Here is a 23122-nt window from a genome sequence, read left to right as displayed (position 1 = left end):
TGGTGCCAGATTGGCATTGAAAACTCGGCAGCGCCCGGTTAGCCGAAGATAACGTGCTCTTTGTCAAGCTGGACTGCACGAATGAAGAATCTCCGACGGAAAGGTACAGACAAGAACGACCAATAAGTTAAGAATGCCATTTCTTTCCCTCGTATGTACTGGTAGTGGATTTACATTTGCACATGTCGATGCCTCTACCTTTTCTTTTGTATACAATAACCTGGATCTGTGTAAAATGAAATTCAGAGCCCAACAAAAAATGAACCAAAGAATGGGGAAAATTGTACAGCCCCCCCTCTACATTCCTATCTATTTACACATCGGCCGCTGCAGACGTGACGGGCGCCGGCGCCGGCGCCGGCGTCGGCCCCTGTTCCCGCTCCTGCCGCGCCAACCGGTGCAGCTTGGCGAACATGCCGACCATCGGGGCCGTGTTGTACGTGCAGGCCTCCGTCTGCATGTAGTTCTCCCGGTTGTCCCTGAACCTGTCCCGCCGGTCCGGCCCGCCGACGATGGCGCCGACGAGCACGTTGGGGTTGGAGCTCCGGCGGCCGAACCAGTGGTCGAAGCCCTGCGTGCAGCCGATGAACTCCTTGCTGTGCTTGTACGGCACGATGGACGCGGCGCGGTGGTGCACCCGGCTGGGGTACTTGGGGCCGTAGCCGACGAGGTAGCTGACGCCCCTGGGGTTGGTGCCGAGCACGTAGTCCACCTGCGCCCTGGCGAGCGCGGCCACCTCCCGGGCCGCCACGGTCTCGCCGCCCGCGCACGACACGGTCCGGACGCCGGCCTCGGCCAGGTAGTCGGAGTAGGCGGAGAGCAGGAACGCGGCGCTGGTCACGTACTGCATGTTGTTCCACTGCCGGACGTAGAGCATCCCGCCGGGGCTGCGCTCCACGTTGGCGTCCGCGCCGCCTTCCGTGTTCCGGCCCAGGCACGCGCACACGTAGCGCTCCGCCTTGGCCCTGTACCGCTCCAGCGTGCTCCGGTGGCGCGTCGCGTGCTCCCCTCTCAGCAGCAACTGAAACAAGTACGGACGCACGTGTCAGTGAGTCAGTCCCGCGATCGACTCTTTTAATAATTTGTGTGTGCTGGGTTGCTGGCATTATTGTCACTTATGCCTTACCCTTGCTGCTAGGATCTGGACGCCGGCGTACTTGACGTCCCAGCTGAACTCGTTGATGGCCCAGCCGGTGCCGCCGAAGCTGTCGGCATTGTCGACGACGTAGTCGAGGTAGTCAGCCCTGCCGGTGGCGCGGTGGAGCCACAGGGCGGCCCACAGGAGCTCGTCCTTGTACCCGCTCACGGACGCGTAGTAGCTCTTCACCTCAGCGATGCTGCTGTCGTATTTGCCCCTGTACTTGTCGGCGAACTCGAACAGCTGCAGGGACACCAAAAGAGAGATGGTTCATTCAGGTAACGTGCAGGCTAATTATTCAACGAAAGCTGGTCTCTCTCATAATTGGCATGGGAAAAAGACAGAAGAGAAGGAAAAAAAGACGGTTCCTACTTAAAACCCTAAACTAGACGAAAAGAAAAAAAAACAACAAGGAGTGGTTGAATTAGCAAGCACATGCTGGCTGACGTTTACATTTCTTAGTTTCGAAGCAGTTTATGCGATGGAACTGGCGACCTAATCATGGAAACCGCGAGGCTTTCCACGTCCACCACCAGACGGTAGCTCCCTTTGTGTTTTTTTTTTCTCCGTTCCTTTTTTTCGCGTTAGGTTGCGCGCGCGCCGGCTCCCCGGCGGCCCCACATGGCATCCCCGGCGAACCGACAGAAACCCCTCATCTGAAAAACGTCGTGCTCACAACTTGGCATGTGCCGCGGAGGAAGGAGAGAGGCCTGCCTGACACAACGCAAGTGAAAGGAAGAACACGCCTGCAGGCACGTCTAGCTTGACTACAGCAGCACACGCAGCAGCCTGCAGATAGACAGGTGCTCGATCGCAACAGTCCAAAGTTGGGTACGCCGTACCGGACGCGTACTGCCGCTACTACTAGTCCAGCACATTTCCAGCCCATGTTTTTTTTCCCCGAGTAATAAACTTGCACGAACCATATAGCAACAAACACCGTACCATGACTGCTGTATCTAGTACTACGTACCTGCTGGGCGTGGTGCAGGAGCAGGTGCGCGTAGTGCGGGTTGGAGTCGCGGAAGACGATGGACGCGGCCGCCATGGCCGCCGCGGTCTCGCCGGCGACGTCGGAGCCCGGGTGGTCCCGGTCGACCTTGTACGCCTGCCGCGACGTCGTCATGTCCTCCGGCCGCTGCCAGCAGTAGTGGTCCGTGTCGCCGTCGCCCACCTGCACGAAATCGTACGTCAGCACTTTGCAAATGAATGGGGGTCGACCGATGCGCATGCCATGTGGATGGAACCGCACAACTTTTTTTTCGTACGTTCGATGGGTGGGCCACCTAACCTGGTTGTTGTTATTCGCCAGAGAGAAATATATATACTATAGTTGCGGCGGGTTGGAATGTTTGGGGGAAACGAATGAAGAAACCGGTGACTAATAAACTAGTAGTACTCGTATACAAGCGATAGTTGAATTGGTTTGTAGCTAGCTTCATCATGTTGTGTAACAGCTAGCTTTCGCACGAGGCCAAGTCACAGCGAACTGGTCTCTCTTTCTCTCTCGGCATGGGCATGGGCAGCATGACCAGGTGAGATTTCACGCGGTGTGTGGATGCATGGTGCAAGTACTGTAGTGTTGATGATTACCTCAGCCCACAGCTCATCGGGCCTGGTGTGCGCCTTGACGAAGTAGTCGGTGCCCCACTTGACGGCCTCGAGCGCGTGGCCGAGCTCGCCGGCCGCCGCGACGTCGGCGCCGTACTCGATCAGGCTCCACGACAGCATGGTGACGGTGAACGCCATGGGGAGCCCGAACTTGACGTGATCCCCGGCGTCGTAGTATCCGCCGACCAAGTCCACCTGTTGGCGCGCGCGATCGATCATCACCATCATCACCATCATCATCACGGAGAAGGAAAGAAAAAAAACGACAGCCATCTCGATCGATTCCGTGCACCGGCGCGCGGCGATCGTGGGAAAGCGATGGAATGGAGCCACCGACGTACCCCTTGCTCGAGGCCGTCGGTGAGGCCGGAGTGGTGGCGCCAGGTGACGCGCTGGCTGTGCGGGAGCCGGCCCGAGCGCTGCGCCTCGAAGTAGAGCAGGCTCTTCCGCAGCGCGTCCTCGTAGCTGTGCGCCTTCGCGTCGGCGCCACCGAGGACCAGCAGGAGAAGAAGCGCGACCCCGAGCCGGTGGCGCGGCGTCGCGGCGGCGCTCATTGCACGAGGAGAGTCCCCGCGCGCTGCTGCGCCCGCTCGCATGTGCGGCAGCGGTGGTGGATAGCCTCTCCGTGCCCTGCCTGCCTGCCTGCCTGCTGTGGCCCTGTAAGCTCTTCCTCCCTGCCGGCTGCCGCGCTCCGTGCGTGTGTGCGGGCGCGTGATCGGAGGACTGGCTCACCTCGCCGGCCTCCCTCTCGCCCTCCTCTGTTTACGAGCGGCGCGCGCGGGGATTATATCCTGGCTGGCTGCTGCGACCCCGCCCCGACACAAGCGCACGCACAGGCACAGCGTGTTGAATTGGTTCAGCCCTCCCCGGAGGGGATGCAATAGAATACTACTCGGGACTCGGCAACGGAGGGGTTGGGGGCCGGGCGAGGTGAGGTGTGTTTGGAGGGGGGTGGACTCGTTCGGGCAATTTGGCCTCCCTTGGCCTTTGTCTGCCCGCGCGCAGGCGGTTGGGGACGGAGCCTGACACGTATACTGCTCCTGCTCGGACGCAACGTCAGGCACGCGACAAATCGAAGCCCAGTCATCGGCATTCGGCAGCTTCACGTGCTCCTCTCCTCCACCTCCAGGCTTACGTTTACGCGGTGCCGGTGAGCGATTATCGGAAAATTCATGCGGTCACTTTTCACTGCTTGTGCTCGACCTCGACATGATCCCGTTTTGCTATTGGCGAGCGGCGACCCGATCCCGGCACATCTTGGGAAAAAATTTTTGTACATACCAGATGTAAACGTTATCTTTTACAGTCCCTCACATCTAGCAGTCGGAGCCTCATAAACACAGATCAAAATTTACAAAATAACTCTTTAATAATTTGTTTTTCTTTTATTTATACGGACCAGCAGCTGGTATATATATGAGCAGCTGGTATATATGAGGGGCTGTAAAAAAAATAGTAACATACGGTACGTAAAGAATTTTTTTCCACATCTTGTCGGTAACTGCGAGCATGTCTCGCCAGGATAGTTGCCTACACGCCCTGCCCTGCCGTCTTAAGTCAACCCATCCGCGTGGCGATGGCTGCCTTCCTTTAACAAAAATATGTAACGACACATACAAACATATGCATCGAGTAGACTAAAGGTCTGTTTGGCTACTTTGGTAATGTAAATTATTTGTACACGGTTTTTCTAAGAATCTGGAGAAGCGGATTGCACGGAGAATCAACTAGCGTGAAGAAGTCTAGCATTTGACATTTCTGAAATATCCAAAATGCCCCCCGAACTCATGTGCTCTTGGTTACCTGTATTTGTAACGTAAATTACATATGTAAACTTATTAGAGCTAGCAAAAGCTACCTGGCACCCAGCTCTCAACTTGTGACGATTAGTTCAAACGCTACGACTTCGTTCTCCATTCGCGCGCAGGTCGCAGGGTAGAATATACACCGGCACATGATAGTCAGTCTAGTAGAGTAGACTCGTATACTATATACACTAGCTGTCGCCTGTAGCCGCCTGTAGGTTGGACTCTCCCGGTTTTGCTACACACTGGCGATCGACCTGATCCCGGCACATTTTGTCGGTAACCGCGAGCATGTCTCGCCAGGTAGTTGGCCACACGCACAGCTCGGCAGTCTCATGGTAAAGCCTCGCTCACGTCTTTCTCAGCAGCTTGCCGTGTATATATACGTACGACGGACGACGCAGCTACCTATTTTTCGTGCGTGTACACGAAACTACTCGCCTAGCTAGCTAATATAGCCAGCGACTCCCCCTTTTTTCCCCCATGGACGGACAGTGACTCCCCGGCTGTAACGATTCGGACGGCTCGAGTCGACCCTCCGTCCATCCATTGGATGAACCAGCGACTGCCGCTGAAGAACACGTAACTCCCGCTGCCTGCCTCGCACGACTGGTGGGCAGGCAGGTAGGTAGGCCGGACCAGATGCTTGGTTTATATCTCTTTGGGATTTTGGAAGCTTCTTGCTTGCATCCCCGTCCCCTGCTCGTTGGTATGGTTTGGTATGGTATGGTATGGTACGCGTTACGTTTAGCTTAATTAATCATTGCTCGTCCCGTCCCGTCCCTGGCCAATTAAACGCACATTTTGACCGTGCTTCGTTCGGTGCCCATCTCTCGAGTAAAGCTTTCTCCTCCGTCCCTCTCTGTTCGTGTTCCTGCTATTAATTAGGGGTGCCGTATCATATGTGTCGTTAGGGAGATGCTTCTCCCTCTAGCTAGCTAGCTAGCCCGTCGTGCTGTTGGCACGTCCTCCTTTCATCGCAAACTGTTTTGTGAAGCAACTAAGCAAGGGAGGGAAATCAGGCCTTTTGTGTACGTGATCCAAGCACTTATCCACATAATTGTTCCTTTTTGTGACGATCGACGTTGATGCGTCGCCGGCACGGGTTTTCCGTCGCACTGCCTGCTTAGTTTAGTTGGGGGTCATCTTTTGGCGAGGTAGCTACTACTCGTGGTCATGGAGATTTGTTCGGGGCCTTTTTTTTCATGGCAAGGACATTTGTTTCTATCTTTTTGTAGAGTCTCGACAGGCTTGATTGAACAAATGAACTACCTCTCTCGTTGTTCAAAGTAGCCGTGACGATGACGAGTGATGTTCTCTTCTTTATCGAGTGGTTCCTTAAGAACTTGTGTCTAGACCTATTATATTTGAGTCTCAACTCAATGGATATCTTCCTTACCTCCCACACCTCTCAAATGGCCTATTTGGGGTTCTATTTATTGCCCCAAAGGAGTGAACTAGTTGTTGCAACCGCAACATATCTAACAGTGCACTGTCAAACCGTTCGGTGATGACATCGTTATTGAGCATCGTCCGACGTCTCACAATAACTATTGTGTCGAACTATGTCAGCACCATCCGTTGGGTAGATCCATACCATGCGACGTCTACTCTCGGACTAGTCTGACACTCTATCTTCTTCAATGGAACATTATTGCATACTATGTCAGCACCATCCGTTATGAGTGATTCACCATAATGGAGTGACGAAGAATCAACTTATAAAAATCACTTGATCCATGTGTGTGTGCTCCAACAAAAATTAGTGAAGAGTGCAGACTCTCTAATATCTCGATAAAATATCGTTGTGTTTCTAACCCTTACTTTGATTGTTTACATTTAACCACTTTAATCCTTGCCTTTATATTACTAGAACTATCATGCTAGAATAGGGTTGGAAGCTACAATGCAAAATATGTGTGTGGAATATATAATAATCTTAGGTGTGAAACAGTGGCGAAGCTAGAGTATAATTGAGGAGGGTGCATTTAGCTTTGTGTGTGCATAAGAACTTTTTCTAGTGTTGCATATATGGTGAAATTCTAAGTGAATCTATAGAAGTTGCATTTTGTGGGGGTGCATTTGCATCCACAGCTAGTAACATAGCTAGCTTAGCCCCTGGTACGAAAGGTGGAGAAATTTTAATTGTTGTAAGAAATTTTAAATTAGCCTAATTTAGGCTCTCTTTAGACATCTCTCGGACATGTTGATCCTTTCTAGGCGCATAGAAGGTCAGCTTCAACTATGTACATGCATTTTTGTCATGGTTTGTGAAGTCAAAGCTTGATCTGTGGACTTAGCATGTATTTTTAAAAACTCCGGTGATACTGATGTTCTATCATATAGTAGACTCGGCAAGACATCCCGTGTATCTTATATTCATATAAGATCGATCACATGTTGTAATGAAGACTTGTAACCTAAGTTTCTCGGGCATACATTAATCAACGAAGCTGGCAGTTTGTTTATGTTGTATATATGCAACGATTTTATTAAAATTCTGATTAGCCTTTTTCCTAGCTCAGCGGCAGCGCCACCTACCCATCGTTTTCCCCTTTTCACTACCGGAATCGCGTTCTGTGCCGAGTGTCTAAGACACTCGGCAAATGCTATTTTACACTCGGCAAAGGACTACCGGAATCGCGTTCTGTGCCGAGTGTCTAAGACACTCGGCAAAGGCTATTTTACACTCGACAAAGAACACTCGGTAAAGATTTTATCGGCAAAGGGTTTTTTGTCGAGTGCTTTTTTTCGGACACTCGGCAAATACTTTGCCGAGTGTCAAAAAACACTCGACAAATTAAGAATCGAAAAAATTAAAAAAAACAGCAAAATATTTTTTAAATTCTATGAACAACTCTCCAACCCTACCCTATTACCTTACCCGTTGCCCTATCATTTTTCACTATTATTTTGAATCAAACTTATATATTTTGTAAATGATGAGATTCAAACTCGCAACCTCTCTCTCGCGCATAACCTCCTATACCACTACACTACTACACCAATTATGTTTATATTACGTTTCCATTCCCCATGTACTATAACAAATCAAGAGTAATTTGATTATTTAAGGCACTAAATGAGTTCATTTGAAAATGTGTACAACTATAAAGTTGCATAACTTTTTGAGATCTAAAAGTTTTATTTTAATAGTTTCTACATCCGAGATCGTTTATAAAATTTGAATTTTAAATTTAAAAACTTCACACGAAATTTTCAATGATAAGATGATTTCAAATTAAAAAATTGTCAACTACAAAGTTTCATTACATTTCAAGACCTACAACTTTTATTTTGGTGGTTTTTCCATCCGAGACAGTTTGAAAAATTCAAATTTTAAAATTAAAACATAGTTTTGCATAACAAGATGATTTCAAACTAAAACATTGTCAACTACAAAGTTTCATAACTCTTCAATACCTACAACTTTCATGTTGGTGGTTTTTCCTTTCGAAGTCGTTTTCAAAATTCAAATTTTAATTTTTTTAAATTCAGACGTAGTTTTCGTTGACAATATGACTTCAAATGAAAAAGTTGTCAACTATAAACTTTTATAACTTCTCAAGATCTATAAAGTTTATTTTGGTTGTTTGATAATTTGTTTATCTCAGATGATGGTTCTAACAATATGCACAAATTCTATACGTCTCTCTCGTAGGTTTTATGAACAAATTTATTTTTATTTTGTCATATGAAGAAATGTTCAATATATAAATTGTACATCATGATGAGTTATACAAATTTGTAGTTGAAAACTTTTTCATTTGAATTAATTTACTACTTTAAAATGTGATTTTTAAATTGTCTTTGCCTAGTGTTGGAAAAAAACATTCGGCAAAGAGGTCTTTACCGAGTGTTGTATTTGTGACACTCGGCAAAGAGCTCTTTGCCGAGTGTCAAAAAAAGACACTCGGCAAAGAAACTCTTTGCCGAGTGTCAAAAATAAAACACTCGGCAAAGAGCTTCTTCGCCGAGTGTTTTCTTTTACCGATGGTTTTTTGCGTGGCACTCGGCAAAGAATTTAGCACTCGGCAAAGAGCCAAATTCCGGTAGTGTTTGGATTAAAAAAGGTGCAAAGGAACGACCTTGAACAATTCAGTATTCAATCTGCGGAGCATGATTATATTATTGATTGCAGCAGCAGCAGCTTGACTCCCGATCCACACAACATATCCATGGCTGGGCTGCTGCTGCTGGCATTTCTCTGGCCAGGGACGACGACGACTGCCACCGTTGGGGAGGCGGATGCAAGGTCGCCTGCCGCGTTGTCTGCGACCCGAAGGTCTATGGCATAGCTGTTCTGCCACGAAACCGAAACACGATCGATCTCCTGGTTCGGCACGGCTGTCCTGCCGCCTCTCACTCACTCACTCACTCACGGTGGCCTGACGCTCTGACCATGCCGCCCAGCCGGCTGCTGATGCTGTTTTCGCCACATTAATTAATTGTCAACGTGTTGTCGCCGGACGTACAGGCACCGATCGTCGAAGCGCGCCGGCCGCCGGGGTGTCCGGGCGGCGTGGGGCACACGGAATATTTGTCACCAAGAGTAGGGCGGCATGTGATAAATTAAGTATAATACACTTCATGATAATTCATGTTCTTGTTTCCTAAGAAACCAATTGTTTGTAGCTTTTATTAAATATAAAAACCATTAACATTTGTAGTAAATAGTTAACATTATTATGTAGATCTTTTAATCTATTTTTTATAATAATTTTAGTTACACGTATAAATATATTAGTATTTTTTTTATAAATCTAGTTAGATTTAAGAAACTTTGGTCGACATAAGTATCATATGGATAATTATTTTAAGACAAAAACAGTTATCTTTACAAAAAGTAAATTATGTAAACTGGAGTCAAAATGGGAGGTAGGATGATGGCACTAGCTAGCTAGATAGTTGAGGTTAGGCACTATCTACGACCTAGACTCAGAGGTTGACAACTCCAGAGTCAGACATTATGTTTCCTTGCTCATTTCGAAGTCTTGTATTCTGCCTACTATTTGTTTTTTTTCCCTATGTTACATTAGTGGTTGAATGATGCCCCTGAATGAAGCTTCGTTTTCCTTTTCTCTTGGACAGATTCGCAGCATACGCTGGTCTGGCTCGGTACTATACTAGTATATAAGCTGGACAGATTCACATCACAGCACACGATTTGCCGGGAATGCAAAACAAATGTTACCATGTTGATATGGGCTATTTGATAAATGGACCACCCTTGATTTTGGCCCATTAACAAATTGGTCATGATTCCTTAAAAATGGGCTAGGATGGATGGTGGTGTAAGCATCCATCTCATCATCCATGTGTAAGCATCTACACCATCGTCCACATAATCATTGTTGATCATGTGTCAATTCATCGATGGTTTTTATTTTTCACCACACAGAGACTGGACTTGGGTTGGACTAGCTACGCCTTGTGTTGTACTATGACGGTATGGTACCGTCACAAATTGCTTTGATGATCTATGATGGTTTTTGGAACGCAGGTAAATAATCCTTAACGCTCAATCCGTGATAATATTTAATACCGTCACAGACACCATTTTGTGACGTTTTGTTGTTGTTGTTGATCTATGACAGAAATTTTATATCATAGAAAAGGGGATTCTTATCGTGCTTATATTACAGAGCATAAACCGAGAGAGTCGCCAATGCTATGTATAGGTAGAGTCTCTCTACGTACTGCACCACCACGTCTTGTGTCGGTGAGCATTTTTTTTTTCCAACACATTATTGATAGACTGTTGTGAGTCAAACAACTATCTAACTTAGCTAAATCTGTCCAAATTAGACCGCGTAGCAGATATGCAAATTATACGTCCAGTCTGCTTTGGTTCAATTCATAACGCCACTTGTCAACAAGGGGGTTTGCATTACGAAACGTAAAGGCTAAAAGAAAAGTTGAAGCCTACGTGTAGGGCAGCCGCACGCTCAGTATAAATTTTGTCGTATGATACTACGTGTCTACGTACGGTGATGTCACACGAAACGCTCTGTATATGTGGCCCAATTTCTCACCAAGATACATGTGAAAATCCTCCCGTTTATTTCCTGCTGCCGTTCAGCTAACCGTGAATGTGCTGCTGCCTACTACGGACTTGATCGTGTGCCACACCCTTCGGAGAGATGGAGGATTTTAGTGCATTTTTTCAGCCAATGACGAAAGGCAATGACGCGTCACCCTGCTCTATATATACAAGTCAGAAAAAGGGGTTGACTGATAGGAGCAGTTGTTGTTGTACTTGCACTGTTGCAGCACATAATCTTAAAGCGACGATTGATATTAAAAGAGAAGCCAGCGGGCAGCCAGTATTTCATAAAAATTTGGATCGTACACTAGTACTACAACCTGTTCGTGCGAGCAAAAGGAAGGAAGCACGAGGCCCACCGTGTCCAACCGTCCCTGTCTGTCTCGCTGCCTCCCCGGGCCACCCACCGCATGCAGCCATGTGCAGGCTGCACAGACCACGCCTGGCAGGCTGATGTCCCGCTGACACCAGCATGACGTCCAAAGCCGCGGGCTCCAATCCATTGCCGATCGAGCATAGCATATTAGCATCGGCGTGTCGAATCACATGGCCGCATGCATGGTCCTGGTACTTGCCGCCGTACAAGTAAAGTAAACTATACAGGCAGCAGAATGATGATGAGCTGAACCGAGAATCTGCCGGCGCGGAACCCTCCGAATATTCCCATCTACTCTCCTTGTTGCGGGAGCCTATATATATGGCTATGCCTATGCATGCACCTGACAAGTCTCCGTGTTGCGGTGAAGGGAGAGATTCAGGCAAGAGGCTGCGGACTTTCGCTATTGCTCTATAATCAGTGGGCTAAACATCCCCTAATCATTGTGGTCTTGCATCGCATCGCATGTGGTTGGTGTTTGGTTCGCGGACCGGCGACAATGACAATCTCAACGAATCACACGGCCACAAAGGATTTTTTCCCCCTCCTCCACCCAACCTGAACCGCGCCATAGACAAACAGTTGAGTCCAAAGGTGCCGTCGACCTTTTCTTGAGCAGTTGAGGTGCCTATTATTCTAGTGCTAAAATATGGTGGCCTTTGCATCCGGTCCTCGTTTGGTGCACCGACAGGTGGTTTCTCACAATTTAAAAGAATTTAAAAGAAACAGAAACATGCAAGCTCAGATGCAGTAAACAGAAACAGAAACATGCACAATTTAAAAGAAGAAACATTTGCATATGAAATCATACTTCGATTTTATCCCGGCACACGGCACGGCACGGCACTGTAGACAATAAAGCCGCCATTACACGAGGTGACAAATTGAGTACAACGTCACAGACTCAATCAGGCACGCCTTACGTCCGGAAGGCCCGCACAACGTCACCAGCAGCACAGGAGAAGCACTGCTCATGCAGCAAAAAAAAAGATGGAGCGAGTGCAGAAGATATTTTGAGTGTTCAGTGTTGGTAGTACGTGTTGACCCTTCAAATGTTGCTATTTTAAATAACTGTTAAGGGTTATAGAAAGGTATATATAATAGTCAGGACATAGCAGTCACTTTTAGCTTCTCACGTCCATTCCTAGAAGAGATTGATTAGTATCCATTAGCAAATACCAATACTCAAGTAAGTCCTACAGCCAATTTACCCGTGTTTTCCTTCGCGCTTAGGGCTAGTTTGGGAGCCACAAAACCGAAGGGGATTGGACGGGCTAAAATCCCCTCCTTATTCAATTTTGAATAAGCAGGGAATTTTAGTCCCTCTAATCCCCTCCGGTTTTTGGACTCCCAAACTAGCCCTGAAGGAAACAGTTTCCTGGATAATGTGGATGAGACGAGGCAGGGCAGTTCTGAAACTAGGGGGATTGCAACGAGATGTGGTATTTCCAATGAATTGTCAGAAGACACAACAGCCTATAAACATCAAAGAACAAGAGAGTTACAGGGTGATCTACCTACACTCCTCTGGGCTGCCGCAGCAACTTCATGTCATGTGTGACACGTACCTAACTCACGGCACTTTCATCTTCTTTTTTCATCTAGTCTTGTGAGAGGCCATGTCAGAGGCCCATTGTCAAGGGATATAGAGTCAGCTGGACAGAGGCAAGATGGTGATGCTTCACTTCGATGAATGAGAAGTCAGGTCCATCGTATTTTGAACATCAAACAGCCGAATCCGTCGTTCCCACTACCAATCTGGAGACTGCTTGGTATAGCTGCTCCTCGTCGAAGGGTTTAGATACGTATCCATCCATTCCCGATTTTATGCACTCTTCGTAAGTTGCCTGGATAACATCGGCTGTCATTGCCAGAACAGGCAGATGGTACTCGGCAGTTGTCGAGCCTTCAATCGAAGCCAACTTGTTCTTCCTTTCCTCGTTCGCTTTCAACTCCATTTGCCTTATTTGTCCGGTTGCCTCAAACCTACAAAAGTAACAATCGAGAACTGCTGGTCAGTGGAAACATTTTTTTTATTCAACTAGCAAACAAACTTCAAACAGCAGGATGGAAATGGAAAACGACTTTGTTTATTTCATCCACATACCCGTCCATCTCTGGCATCTGAACATCCATAAAACATGCATCGAAGCGATGCGGGGGTTGAAGTAGACTGATAGCATCCTTGCCGCTTTCAACACAGCTAACATTAGCACCATATTTCTTGAGTGCAGCCGCAGCAACTCTGAGGTTGACTTTATTATCGTCTACGACCAATATATTCTTCCCAACCAGCAAGCTTCGAAGAAACGACGGCCGGTTTTGATTATCTTTTCTTTCGGCTATCTCTACTTTGAGCAGTTGTTGAATAGATGAAGCGATTGTGCTTGCCCTTATAGGCTTACACATCACAATATCAAATATGGATCCATATTTGTCCTTGTCGGCTTCAGAGGTGACCAAAAGAACTACCTTGTGCCCATCCGACAACTGACCGTTCTTCTGCTCGCGTAGATGGTTCAATAACTGAACATCTGTCTCAGGCCTCCAGAAGTCACTCTCAATAAAAAGAATTGATGCTTTTTCCCTACAAGAAAATAAATGGGATGATTTCGAAGGTCATACAAACAAGTATAAGGTGCATATCTGGTGTTTTAATAATGTTTTATGCTATTCTGTATTCTCAAAAACAATTTGCGAATAGCTTATTCGGTACAAGCTGATTAAACAGACAGAATATCTATGATATCTAGTAAATTATAAGTGAGTTCCTTGCTTAGGGTTTTTGTTGAGGCCATGAGTGCATGCAGCTCAACATGGTAACAAGGCCAGGTCTGAGTTTGAATCTTTTGTCACACAATTTAATAAAAGAAATGTTCCCTACTCCCATTCCACATATAAGGGTTGAAGTTGAGGCAGCCTCCACGTGAGGGAAAGTACTGGAATGTGAAGCCTTGCTCAGCCAATTGTATGAACAGCATTTAATAAACTAACTTAAGAACACTCACCTAGAACCGGTTGCTCCATTTTGTCCTGGGAAAGCTTTTACTACTGCATTCATATTGTTCACAACTTGAAGAAGTATTCCCAACCTCTTGAGGTGATATCTTGTAACAGCACTACGTACAGGTCTCCCATCTACCAAGATGGCCTTCATTCCCTTAAAAGCAGTTGGTAGTGCCTCTGTCAAGCTCCTACTTGAATCGACCGAAATATCTTTGTATGAGTGCTTCAGTGTGGCTGAGAAAGTGAACGTGCTTCCAACAGAAGGATGGCTAGTGAAACTTATCTGCCCACCCATAAGTTCAGCTAGACACTTGCTGATGCTTAAACCGATGCCAGTACCGCCATAATTCCTTGAAGTTGAACTGTCAGCCTGCATAAACGGTGTAAAAACACGATCTTGTGCTTGCAGTGGTATCCCGACACCTGTGTCCTCAATACTTATTGCTAGTGTGACATGATTTGAATCACTTTGATTAGAATTTTCGCCCTCAAGATCATCCAAAAGTGACTCCTTATCGGAGAGGAGCAGTTTAAAATATTGCCAACTATTTCGTCTGTCTGCTGCTTCAAACCCACTCAAAGTATTGAAGGCACCATTAGTTGTTGACTCAACTCTACCACCTTTGCCATTCATGGCTCCATGTAGGACCTGATTGGCTTCCACATTTGAGTTTTCAGCCAAACAGACCCGCACAAATACATGACCTCGTTCTGTGAACTGGAACAGACAATAGATATATCAGTGCATTTTTGTGCATGTATTTGATGACAGACTTATCAAATACTTCTAACCAACATCATTTGAAGTTGTAGTGTGAGGATACCAAATACCAAAATTGGCTGCTTACTTTGACTGCATTCCCGACCAAATTTGTCAATATCTGTCGAAACCTCCAAGGATCTCCAATAACAACCTTTGGAACATTGTCACATACAAATACTGCAAGCTGCAGCAAGAAGGAAAAAAATCAGGGAAAGTATCTGCCATAGAGAAGTATAGAAGTATAGTGACAGATTGATTCATGCAGAACTGCATTATTTGTCAGTTGATCAGCCAAAAACTAGAACTAAAAGCAATCAACATCCATTCAAGTGACGGCCCAGGAAACATCATTTCCTACTTTAAGCATTAGCAGTAGCATACCTCAATGCACTTCTCCCGTGACTTTGAAGAAAACAAGGAAACAACATCATCCATGAGAGAACGCAGGTCAAAAGGCACCGCTTCAAGCTCTAACTTTCCAGCCTCGATCTTTGCTCGATCAAGGACATCATTTATCAGTGTAATCAATGCTCTGCCACACATTTGAGCAGTTTGAGCATAATCCTTCTGTGTCATAGTTAGATCTGTTCCTAAAAGCATATCCAGCATTCCTACACCAGAAGGCAGAAATTTTAGATTGCCAGGCCCATGGAACTGAAGATTAAGTAGAATCAAAATAAATGCATAAGTACCAAGGACGCCATTCATAGGTGTTCTGATCTCATGTGACACAGTTGCCAGGAACTGCAAGAGAGATGTAGAGTGTGAATATTGCTTGCATTCAACTGAATATCAGAAGTACAATATATAGACCTCTACCAATGATCTTCCTCTACCTGATTTATAGAAACAAGATCAGGGAGGTGATCCAGGAGATCAGGCACATAAAACAACCAGACAATCAACTGAACAAGGAAATAAGACTACCAGCCAAACACCTAAACAGAGAAGGGGCGCCTAAGGTAACCAGCCAATCACCTAAAGAGGGAAGGAGATAAACTCTCTAACACACACACACACACACCCCATAGTCAGAACATCTATAGGACATAAGTAGAAGCCCCTTGGTGAAGATGTCAGAAAATTGGTATGTCATCAGGATTCAGGACATGGAGAACACAAACATCACCAATAGCAACACGCTTGCAGATGAAGTGCAGACCGATCTTGCGTTGATGCTGAGCAGGGTTGGTCGACAAGTATCATAACGGACCAAGGTGATCTTCGTTAGGGGGCATGTCCTCGTAGCAATTGTCGAAGTCAGCAATCCTTGGCCACGCCATTGGTGATGTCTGGTACTCAGCCTCGGCACTAGAGCCGTGGAGTAGGACACTGTTCTACTGCTTGGAGGACTAGAAAACCAGATCATCACCAAGGAACATGGTGTAGCTTGAGGTAGACTTGTGAGTGTCCACACAAACAGCCCAATCAGCATCCACGTAGACAAGAAGAGCAGAGGTCGTCGACAAGCACAAAAGAAGACCATGACTAGGTACCCCTTGCAGCCGCAGGATGGGTTTAACAACAAAGAGGTGAATGTCATGAAGATCATAAATGTGGAGACACCTGCTGGACCGCATAAGAGATAGCGGGCCGATGAAGGTGTGCAATGCACCAACCAAACTATGATCCTGAGTGGGGTCATTGATAGGTGCACCGACTATGGAGGAGACCTTGACATGAGTGTCGAAGGGTGTGCTGCACGATTTGCAGTTGATCATGCCAGCGTGCTCAATCACATCCAAAGTGTATTGTCGTTGTGAAAGAAATGGCACTCAAAACGCTGCTGAACAGCCACACCCAGGAAGTGATGGATGACATCAAGATCATTATGGAGAATTCCTCCTAAAGTGCAGTGATGATGCAACAAAGGAGATCCTAACTAGAGTAGTGAGGACAATATCATCCACCTATAGCAGTAAATGTGTCCTGTCTGTTATGTGGGGATATATGAACAAGGTGTCAAACCTGGCCTTAGTGAATTCCAAAGTGAGCAAGCATGCAGCAAAGCGACTACACCAAGCGCGAGGCACCTGCTTCGGACCATATATATGGACTTGTTGAGATGACAAACGACAAAGCATGTCATGCAAGAAGGCATTCTTGACATCGAGCTGATGAACTAGCCATTACTAAGAGAGTGTAATGAACAAAAATACAAAATAGTATGAACAATCGTAGGCTAGACCGCTAAACTAAAAGTCTCGTCATAATCCATACTAGGGGGCTGTGTGAAGCCATAGAGGACCCAACAAGATTCATATTTATCAAGGGAACCTTCGGCGTGGAACTTGTAGCAGAAAAATGACTTGTCAGAGACGATGTTGGCACCGAAAGGACATGGGACAAGATCCCATGTGTTGTTCGAGAGCAAGTCATCGTTGCCTGCAGAGTGCCTCACACGTCACAAGCTTGCTTCCCGCATGATTCTGTTGACTCAACCGGGAAGCAAGCTTGTGACTTGTGAGGCACGACGGCGAACATGTTTTGGTAGCATGCACAACCAAACACACTGAGGTGGTCGTAGGAGGTACGTGAACCAAACAGGGCAAAGTGGGGGTGCCAAATGTCAGTGTTTTGGTGGCTAGTCGATTGACAAGGTATGTAGCAGTGTGAAGACCTTCACCTAGTATAGCGAGGCAAGGGAGGCTTGAAGGAGCATGGACATATGATGTTATTAATGGAACGAATCATACAGTCGACTTTACTGTTTTGAGAGGGTGTGTAGGAGCACGACATCCTGAGCAGGACACCTTTGGTGAGAAAGGTGTGAGTTGAGGAGTTATCAAACTTGCGGCCATTGTCACATTGAACATTTCGAATGGTGTAGCCGAACTATGTCTTCCCATAAGAGAAAAAAGTGAGCCAAGGCGGGAAACGTCTCAAATTTGACTCAAAGCGGAAATGTCAAAAGGAAGTGCAAGCAATCAAGAGTAACAAGATAATATTTGTAACTAGACACTAGTAATAGGGGAGGTCCACACATCACAATGAATCAAATCAAAATTCTTAAGAGTTAGCAAGGAGAGGAGGTTCCGAAAGGTAATCTAATATGACGCCCAACTTGGCACATGTGACAAAGAGAATCACTAGTATTTTTTCCAATTGATGGTGGAGGTACTAACAAGTTTGGACTGCCTAGGATGCCCGAAACAATGATGCCAAGTGGTGAAGGCAGCTGTTGCAACAAGGGCGCATGACTCCATGGGACAGGACGGTGAGTGTAGAGGCCAAAGGGGTCTAAAACTATTGCAGCTGGCGATCACCCCTAGGATTGAGATCCTTCAGAGAGGCCAAACAAGTCAAATTCAATAGAACAATTATTATCAATGGTGAAGGGTCCTAGGCGGCAGTGTATGTTGTTCCTTTGCGAGAACAGTGGTATGTTGTTCCTTTGCAACAACATCCTAGGCGGCACGTACAAGATCCTTAGCAGCGACGGTGGCCTTGGCAACCTCATCGGCTACACCAACCAAGTCCTAGCAGGTCTTCTATTGTGCGTCCTCGTCCTCTGCACGTTGCGGGGCATCAGCGGCAACGGCAAGGTTTAATGGCATGTGGCATGGTGATGACACGGCGCTAGGAAGGCGATGCAGGCAGCTGAGGCTTGGCGAAAGCGAATTGTCACATGATCACGATGGTCTATTGATACCATCATAATGTGAATATTGTTTGCAGTCAACTGAATACTAGGAGCATAATATATAGATCTTTACCAGTGATCTTCCTCTACCTGATTTATAGAAATCAGATTAGGGAGGTGGTGCGAGAGATCAGGCACATAAGGCAACCAGCCAATCACCTAAACAGGGAATGATATAAACTCTCTAAGGGCTTGTTTGGTTAGGGATGGATTAAAGGGGATTGAAGGGAATTGAATCCCTTGCTAGTCAAAATTAAATAGAAAAGATTTAATCCCCCTCAATCACCTTCGACCCCTAATTCCATATACAACAGAACAAGGCCTGAGACAAACATAGATAAGTCATACATGATTGCATATGCTAGAATGCCTAGCAAAAGAGAGCGCTAAAGTATAGGCCAAACCTGAGATTTTGCAACATCAGCAGCTTCTGCCTGTGTTTTTAGCTCTTCCATCTTTCTGCAATCTTCAGTAACTTTGTCATATCGAGAATATGCAGCAGCAATGCTATACCCTAGAAGCATCCATATGACAAATGTGCCCAAAGGATTGGTGATGGCAGACCACGGCATAGGAAGTTTTTGTCTATACCTGCATGGTTGACAGCGTTAGTGCAAAATAAAAGCAGACAACACAGCTAAGATTTACCGGTAAGGACTACCAACCTGCATCTCATTTCATGCTTCCTAAATGGATCTCCAAAATCCAACATGCTAACATGCAAGAAAGGCACTTGCTCGTCCAAACTTGAAGGTCCATACAAAACCATAGCATCTGAAGCATTTGTGACATCATAGACATTTACCACAATATCCTGATTGCCAGCAAGTTTGCTCAACAAATTCTCCACAAGTGACTCCACATCAAAGGCTCCACCAAGATATCTATTAGTAGGGAACTTGATTAGATTTTACCACAATAGTCAACAGATGCATACTTTTGTACAACACACAACAAATTATTCTCTTTAGAATTAGATAAGCATAGTGCATAATTTTCTATTTTTTATATTTCTTAACATAGTATGAATTAGAACTCAAGATTTGATATATTGGTAGAGGAAATAATGAAGTGCATCTATAAAATTTTCGAGAGTTTTTCATGACCCTTGGTAGTTTGATTGCATGGCAATTGCACGGGAACGTTAATTGCACCGCAGTATTTGCCATTACTAAATGTCTATATCATTAACACATTATGCCTTTTGTTAAAAAGAAACATGTCGTTCCTATAATCACCTGTTACTAAACATGTCGAGGTCATCATAGTGAACCACAAATGTGGTATCATACATGATGACAAGATATTACATGGTCAAATAATCATGCGTGTAATTTTGTTCATATCCACATTTTACTGAAGTATGGATGCTACACACAAGTCTTAAAGGTGAGAATACTATAAATATTTGGTCCAAAAAATAAAACAACGAAGGAAGTGAGTTAGAACATCTCACCCAATAGTTGCTTCCACACGTTGCTCAACTGATGCATCAGCAGGGAGATCAGGGCGGTACACAGCAAACGTGAGAACTACTCCCAAGTGGTTTGATCCAAGCAACCGGAATGGGTTTGTTAACACAGCTTTGCCAGTAGTCCTGGCCCGGAAAATGTTTTCTCGGTCCTCCTATATTGGAAATAAATAGATAGATTTCACTAAAGAGGCATCAAAGCGCGAGAAACACCCCCCCAATGGATACAAAGAACAATCAAACAGAAGTAACTGTACCTCCCCAGACATCATGTCAATGCGTGCAAGGTAGGAAACCGTATCCTGAGAGAAAATCACTGGGGCGTATTCAACCTGCGGAGGTGCAGGCTCCCGCTGCATCGTATTCATAACCCATCCCTGCTGGCTTTCAAACATTTCCCTCTCATGATGGAATACACGCTGTGCGAATGCCACCCCATTGAGCAGTGGTCGCTCAAATGATGTCCTTGCCGTGTATTTTGCAAAGGTGTCCTGTAGTGGACAATGTTTATTAATCCAGAATAAAAAAAACAGTGAGCAGCAATGTACTATAAATTGCAAGAACCAGCAGAAGAAATTTTGTTGATTTACCAAAAGTAATGATGCAATGAACCTGATTGGTCATTGTATCATCACTTTAGTATGCAAAAAAAATGAACATGTCTTCAAATACCATGGGCCTTCGGCACTGTGAGCCTAAACTAAACTATTGGTAAATCAACAAAAAGGGGAAGAGAAACGAACTGTAAATGCAGTAAAGGACGGCTTCGACGATTAATAATCTAAGCTAAAGAAAAAAGAAAGGCAGAGAGCAGCTTGCAACATTATTAATCTCTGCGACAGTGACCTTTCTAAGAATAAACTAAGGGATCAAAAGGTTGCCAAAAGAGCGCCCCCAATGGTTGTCAAAGTGACCTCCAGATGGTGTTTGCAACGAACACACTAACCACTCTATGAACAAACAATGTGGCACCAACCCAGTAGTTCAGTTCCGTGACGTCTTTAAACCCTAAAAAATCCCCGCCTTCCCCACCGCAGGAATGGGCATTTTTTTCTTTCCACAAGACAATGGACAGCACCTGTCCCAGGCTCCCAGCCAACCACAGCAATCATGTCCAGCTAGACGACTAGCGCCGCAACGACTGTGAGCTTCAACAAACCAGAACGCATCTTCATCTCTCTCTCCTCTTTTCCTTTTTTTTTGTTTGCTCCTTAAAGAAAAGACAGAGACAACCGGGAGAACAACGTGCAGGATCTCGGGGGTCCGTCCGCCATTGCTGAACCAACTGTCAATTGATGCCGCGGCATTGCAACATACAAGAGCAATGGCGGAGAAGAGGGTGGGGGCGAATGGTTACGAACCTGGTCGATGGCTGGAGGGGACTTCTCGAAGTTGAAGGTGGAGATGAGAATGGCGATGGCGTGGACGTGGTTGACGGTGACCCCGAACTGCTCCTGCAGCATCCTGGCCCTCTCCTCGCACATGCTGACGAGGCGCTCCTCGGCGCGGTCCATGCTGTCCCGGCGCAGGGTCCAGTGCATCACCGCGGAGCAGACCACCGCGGTTAGCACCCACCCGGCCGCTGCCAGCCCCCTCCACCACCTCTTCGTCCTCGCCGCGCGGTACTTGCCCCCCATCCCTGCCTGTGCGGCCCAAATCTACTGCCGCTCCTCCTCCTCTTTCTCTTCCTCCTTATTCCCCCGCCCGGTGCCCACCATATGTTTGCCGCCCACCCAGAACTTGAGGGCCCCGGGACCCCTATCACTAGCAGCAAGGCAGCACTAGCAACAGCGAGACTGTGAAGGAAGCCTGGAGGTGGAGGGGGAGCGGGGCGGAGCCAGGCGTGGTGCAGAGCTTCTCAAAAGAGGCGAAGCTTTCGCAAGTCCCCAGCGGCGACAGCTGCCTTAAAATAGTTACGCCTACGACTAGCTGCTCGCGGGCATTAATAACTAATCCGGCTACGGTACCCGAGCACTCCGCCCAGCTTTCCCTTTATTGCCTCCACTCCGCGGCCGCAACACGTCGATCCACTCCCACTCCGCCAGCGCCCAGTAGGCACCAGGGGGGGCGAGGCCGCCCGACGGGGAGGAGGAGGAATCCGCACTTTTGGCGGCGGCAGCAGATATTCGAGACAGGCGACGGGCGTCGCGCGCCCGCGATTAAAACAACGCGCCTCCCGTAACAGTGGAGTGGTGCCCGCTAATCAAGGCTAATCACCCGCTAGTAGTGGGCCATGGCCTACGCTAAAGCAAGCGCGCGCTCCTACAGCGGCGCGGGGGCGGTGGGCGGTGGGCGGCGAGCGCGGCCAATGCCAGTGGCCGTGGCGGTGAGAGAAGGCAGAAGGGGGCACGGGACGGGACGGAGGGAGGGAGGAGGAAAGCGAAGGCGTTCCATGTGCGCGCCGTGAGCGGGGAATTGCCGCATCTGCCCCCGCACGTTGCGTGTTTCGTTGTTTTTTTCTGTTGCGGTGGGCCGCGGCCAGACACCGGCAGGAAGCAGAGATGGAACGGGACGCGTCAGAAGGGTAGTCCGGGGAATAGTAGAGACGATGACGCACGCACGAGTACAGCGGCAGGGCAGCATCTGGTCTGGACTGGAGCGGCGCGCTGCTCCGTCCTCCGTGGACCCGGCGCATGGGCCCGCCTCTGCGCCCTGCGGTTGCCAGCGCAGAGTCCATGTCAGCCGCCGAAGAGAAACCTCGGTCAAACCCGTCTCTCTTGAAGACCCGGCCAGGCCAGCCACCACCATCGTCATCTATGAGCAGGATCTAGGATGCCAGTCTGATGGCATCCCACCCAGAGATCATGTAGTGTAATAATGATAAGAAAGACTGGATTCTTCTCTAAAATAAAGGCACCTAATGGTAGTAGTGGTAGTAATTAGTTCAATTCCGTATTCCGACATGGAGAAATCCTCACGTGTTTTCTTCTTCTCTAAAAACAAAATAAATGCAGAATGAGGAATTCAACTCCCAACCAGAAAATAACAAGGATGTCCTTACTAAATCACGCGGAAATAGCGACACACTCCGGTTACCAGTGGAGCAAACGGAGCAGTAGCAATTGCCCGACCCAGTACTCCCTAGTCCCTAGAACGGACACGAAAACGATTCTGGATTTCACGCAGCTGGTACCGTGCTCCTCCTCCATGCTCCGGCTGCGATATGGAAAACAAGCCAACAATGGCTGGTCGGCTGGCTGCGGCGCTAGGCGCGGCAGAATTCTGCTGTCGCCAATGGCCAAGTAACTGCTGCTGCTACCACG

General features: G+C 47.1%; 2 protein-coding genes across 3 annotated transcripts; both read right to left on the bottom strand.

Annotated features, from left to right (window-relative positions):
* Positions 1-115: 115 nt before the first annotated feature.
* On the bottom strand, positions 116-3690 carry LOC100285069 (endoglucanase 1). The gene is made up of 5 exons (NM_001157964.2): positions 3091-3690; positions 2732-2944; positions 2112-2312; positions 1127-1381; positions 116-1021 (listed from the first exon to the last, which is right to left on the bottom strand). The coding sequence occupies exons 1-5, from the start codon at positions 3343-3345 to the stop codon at positions 314-316; spliced, it is 1632 nt and encodes a 543-aa protein (NP_001151436.2). The 5' UTR covers positions 3346-3690; the 3' UTR covers positions 116-313.
* An 8696-nt stretch (positions 3691-12386) lies between these two features.
* On the bottom strand, positions 12387-22286 carry LOC541634 (histidine kinase 1). 2 transcript variants are annotated; one of them, NM_001111389.3, is made up of 11 exons: positions 21221-21867; positions 20117-20350; positions 19845-20014; positions 19054-19272; positions 18793-18979; positions 15438-15489; positions 15127-15356; positions 14831-14929; positions 13985-14700; positions 13084-13563; positions 12404-12962 (listed from the first exon to the last, which is right to left on the bottom strand). In NM_001111389.3, the coding sequence occupies exons 1-11, from the start codon at positions 21494-21496 to the stop codon at positions 12701-12703; spliced, it is 2925 nt and encodes a 974-aa protein (NP_001104859.2). In that variant the 5' UTR covers positions 21497-21867; the 3' UTR covers positions 12404-12700. The 2 variants fall into 2 exon arrangements, with proteins under 2 accessions (XP_020393152.1, NP_001104859.2); XM_020537563.3 differs by having other exon boundaries at positions 12387-12962; positions 15127-15489; positions 21221-22286.
* Positions 22287-23122: the final 836 nt, after the last annotated feature.

Source organism: Zea mays, chromosome 5, assembly GCF_902167145.1.
Source record: "Zea mays cultivar B73 chromosome 5, Zm-B73-REFERENCE-NAM-5.0, whole genome shotgun sequence".
Taxonomy (NCBI): Eukaryota; Viridiplantae; Streptophyta; class Magnoliopsida; order Poales; family Poaceae; genus Zea; species Zea mays.
This window is presented reverse-complemented; position numbering and strand designations above follow the sequence as displayed.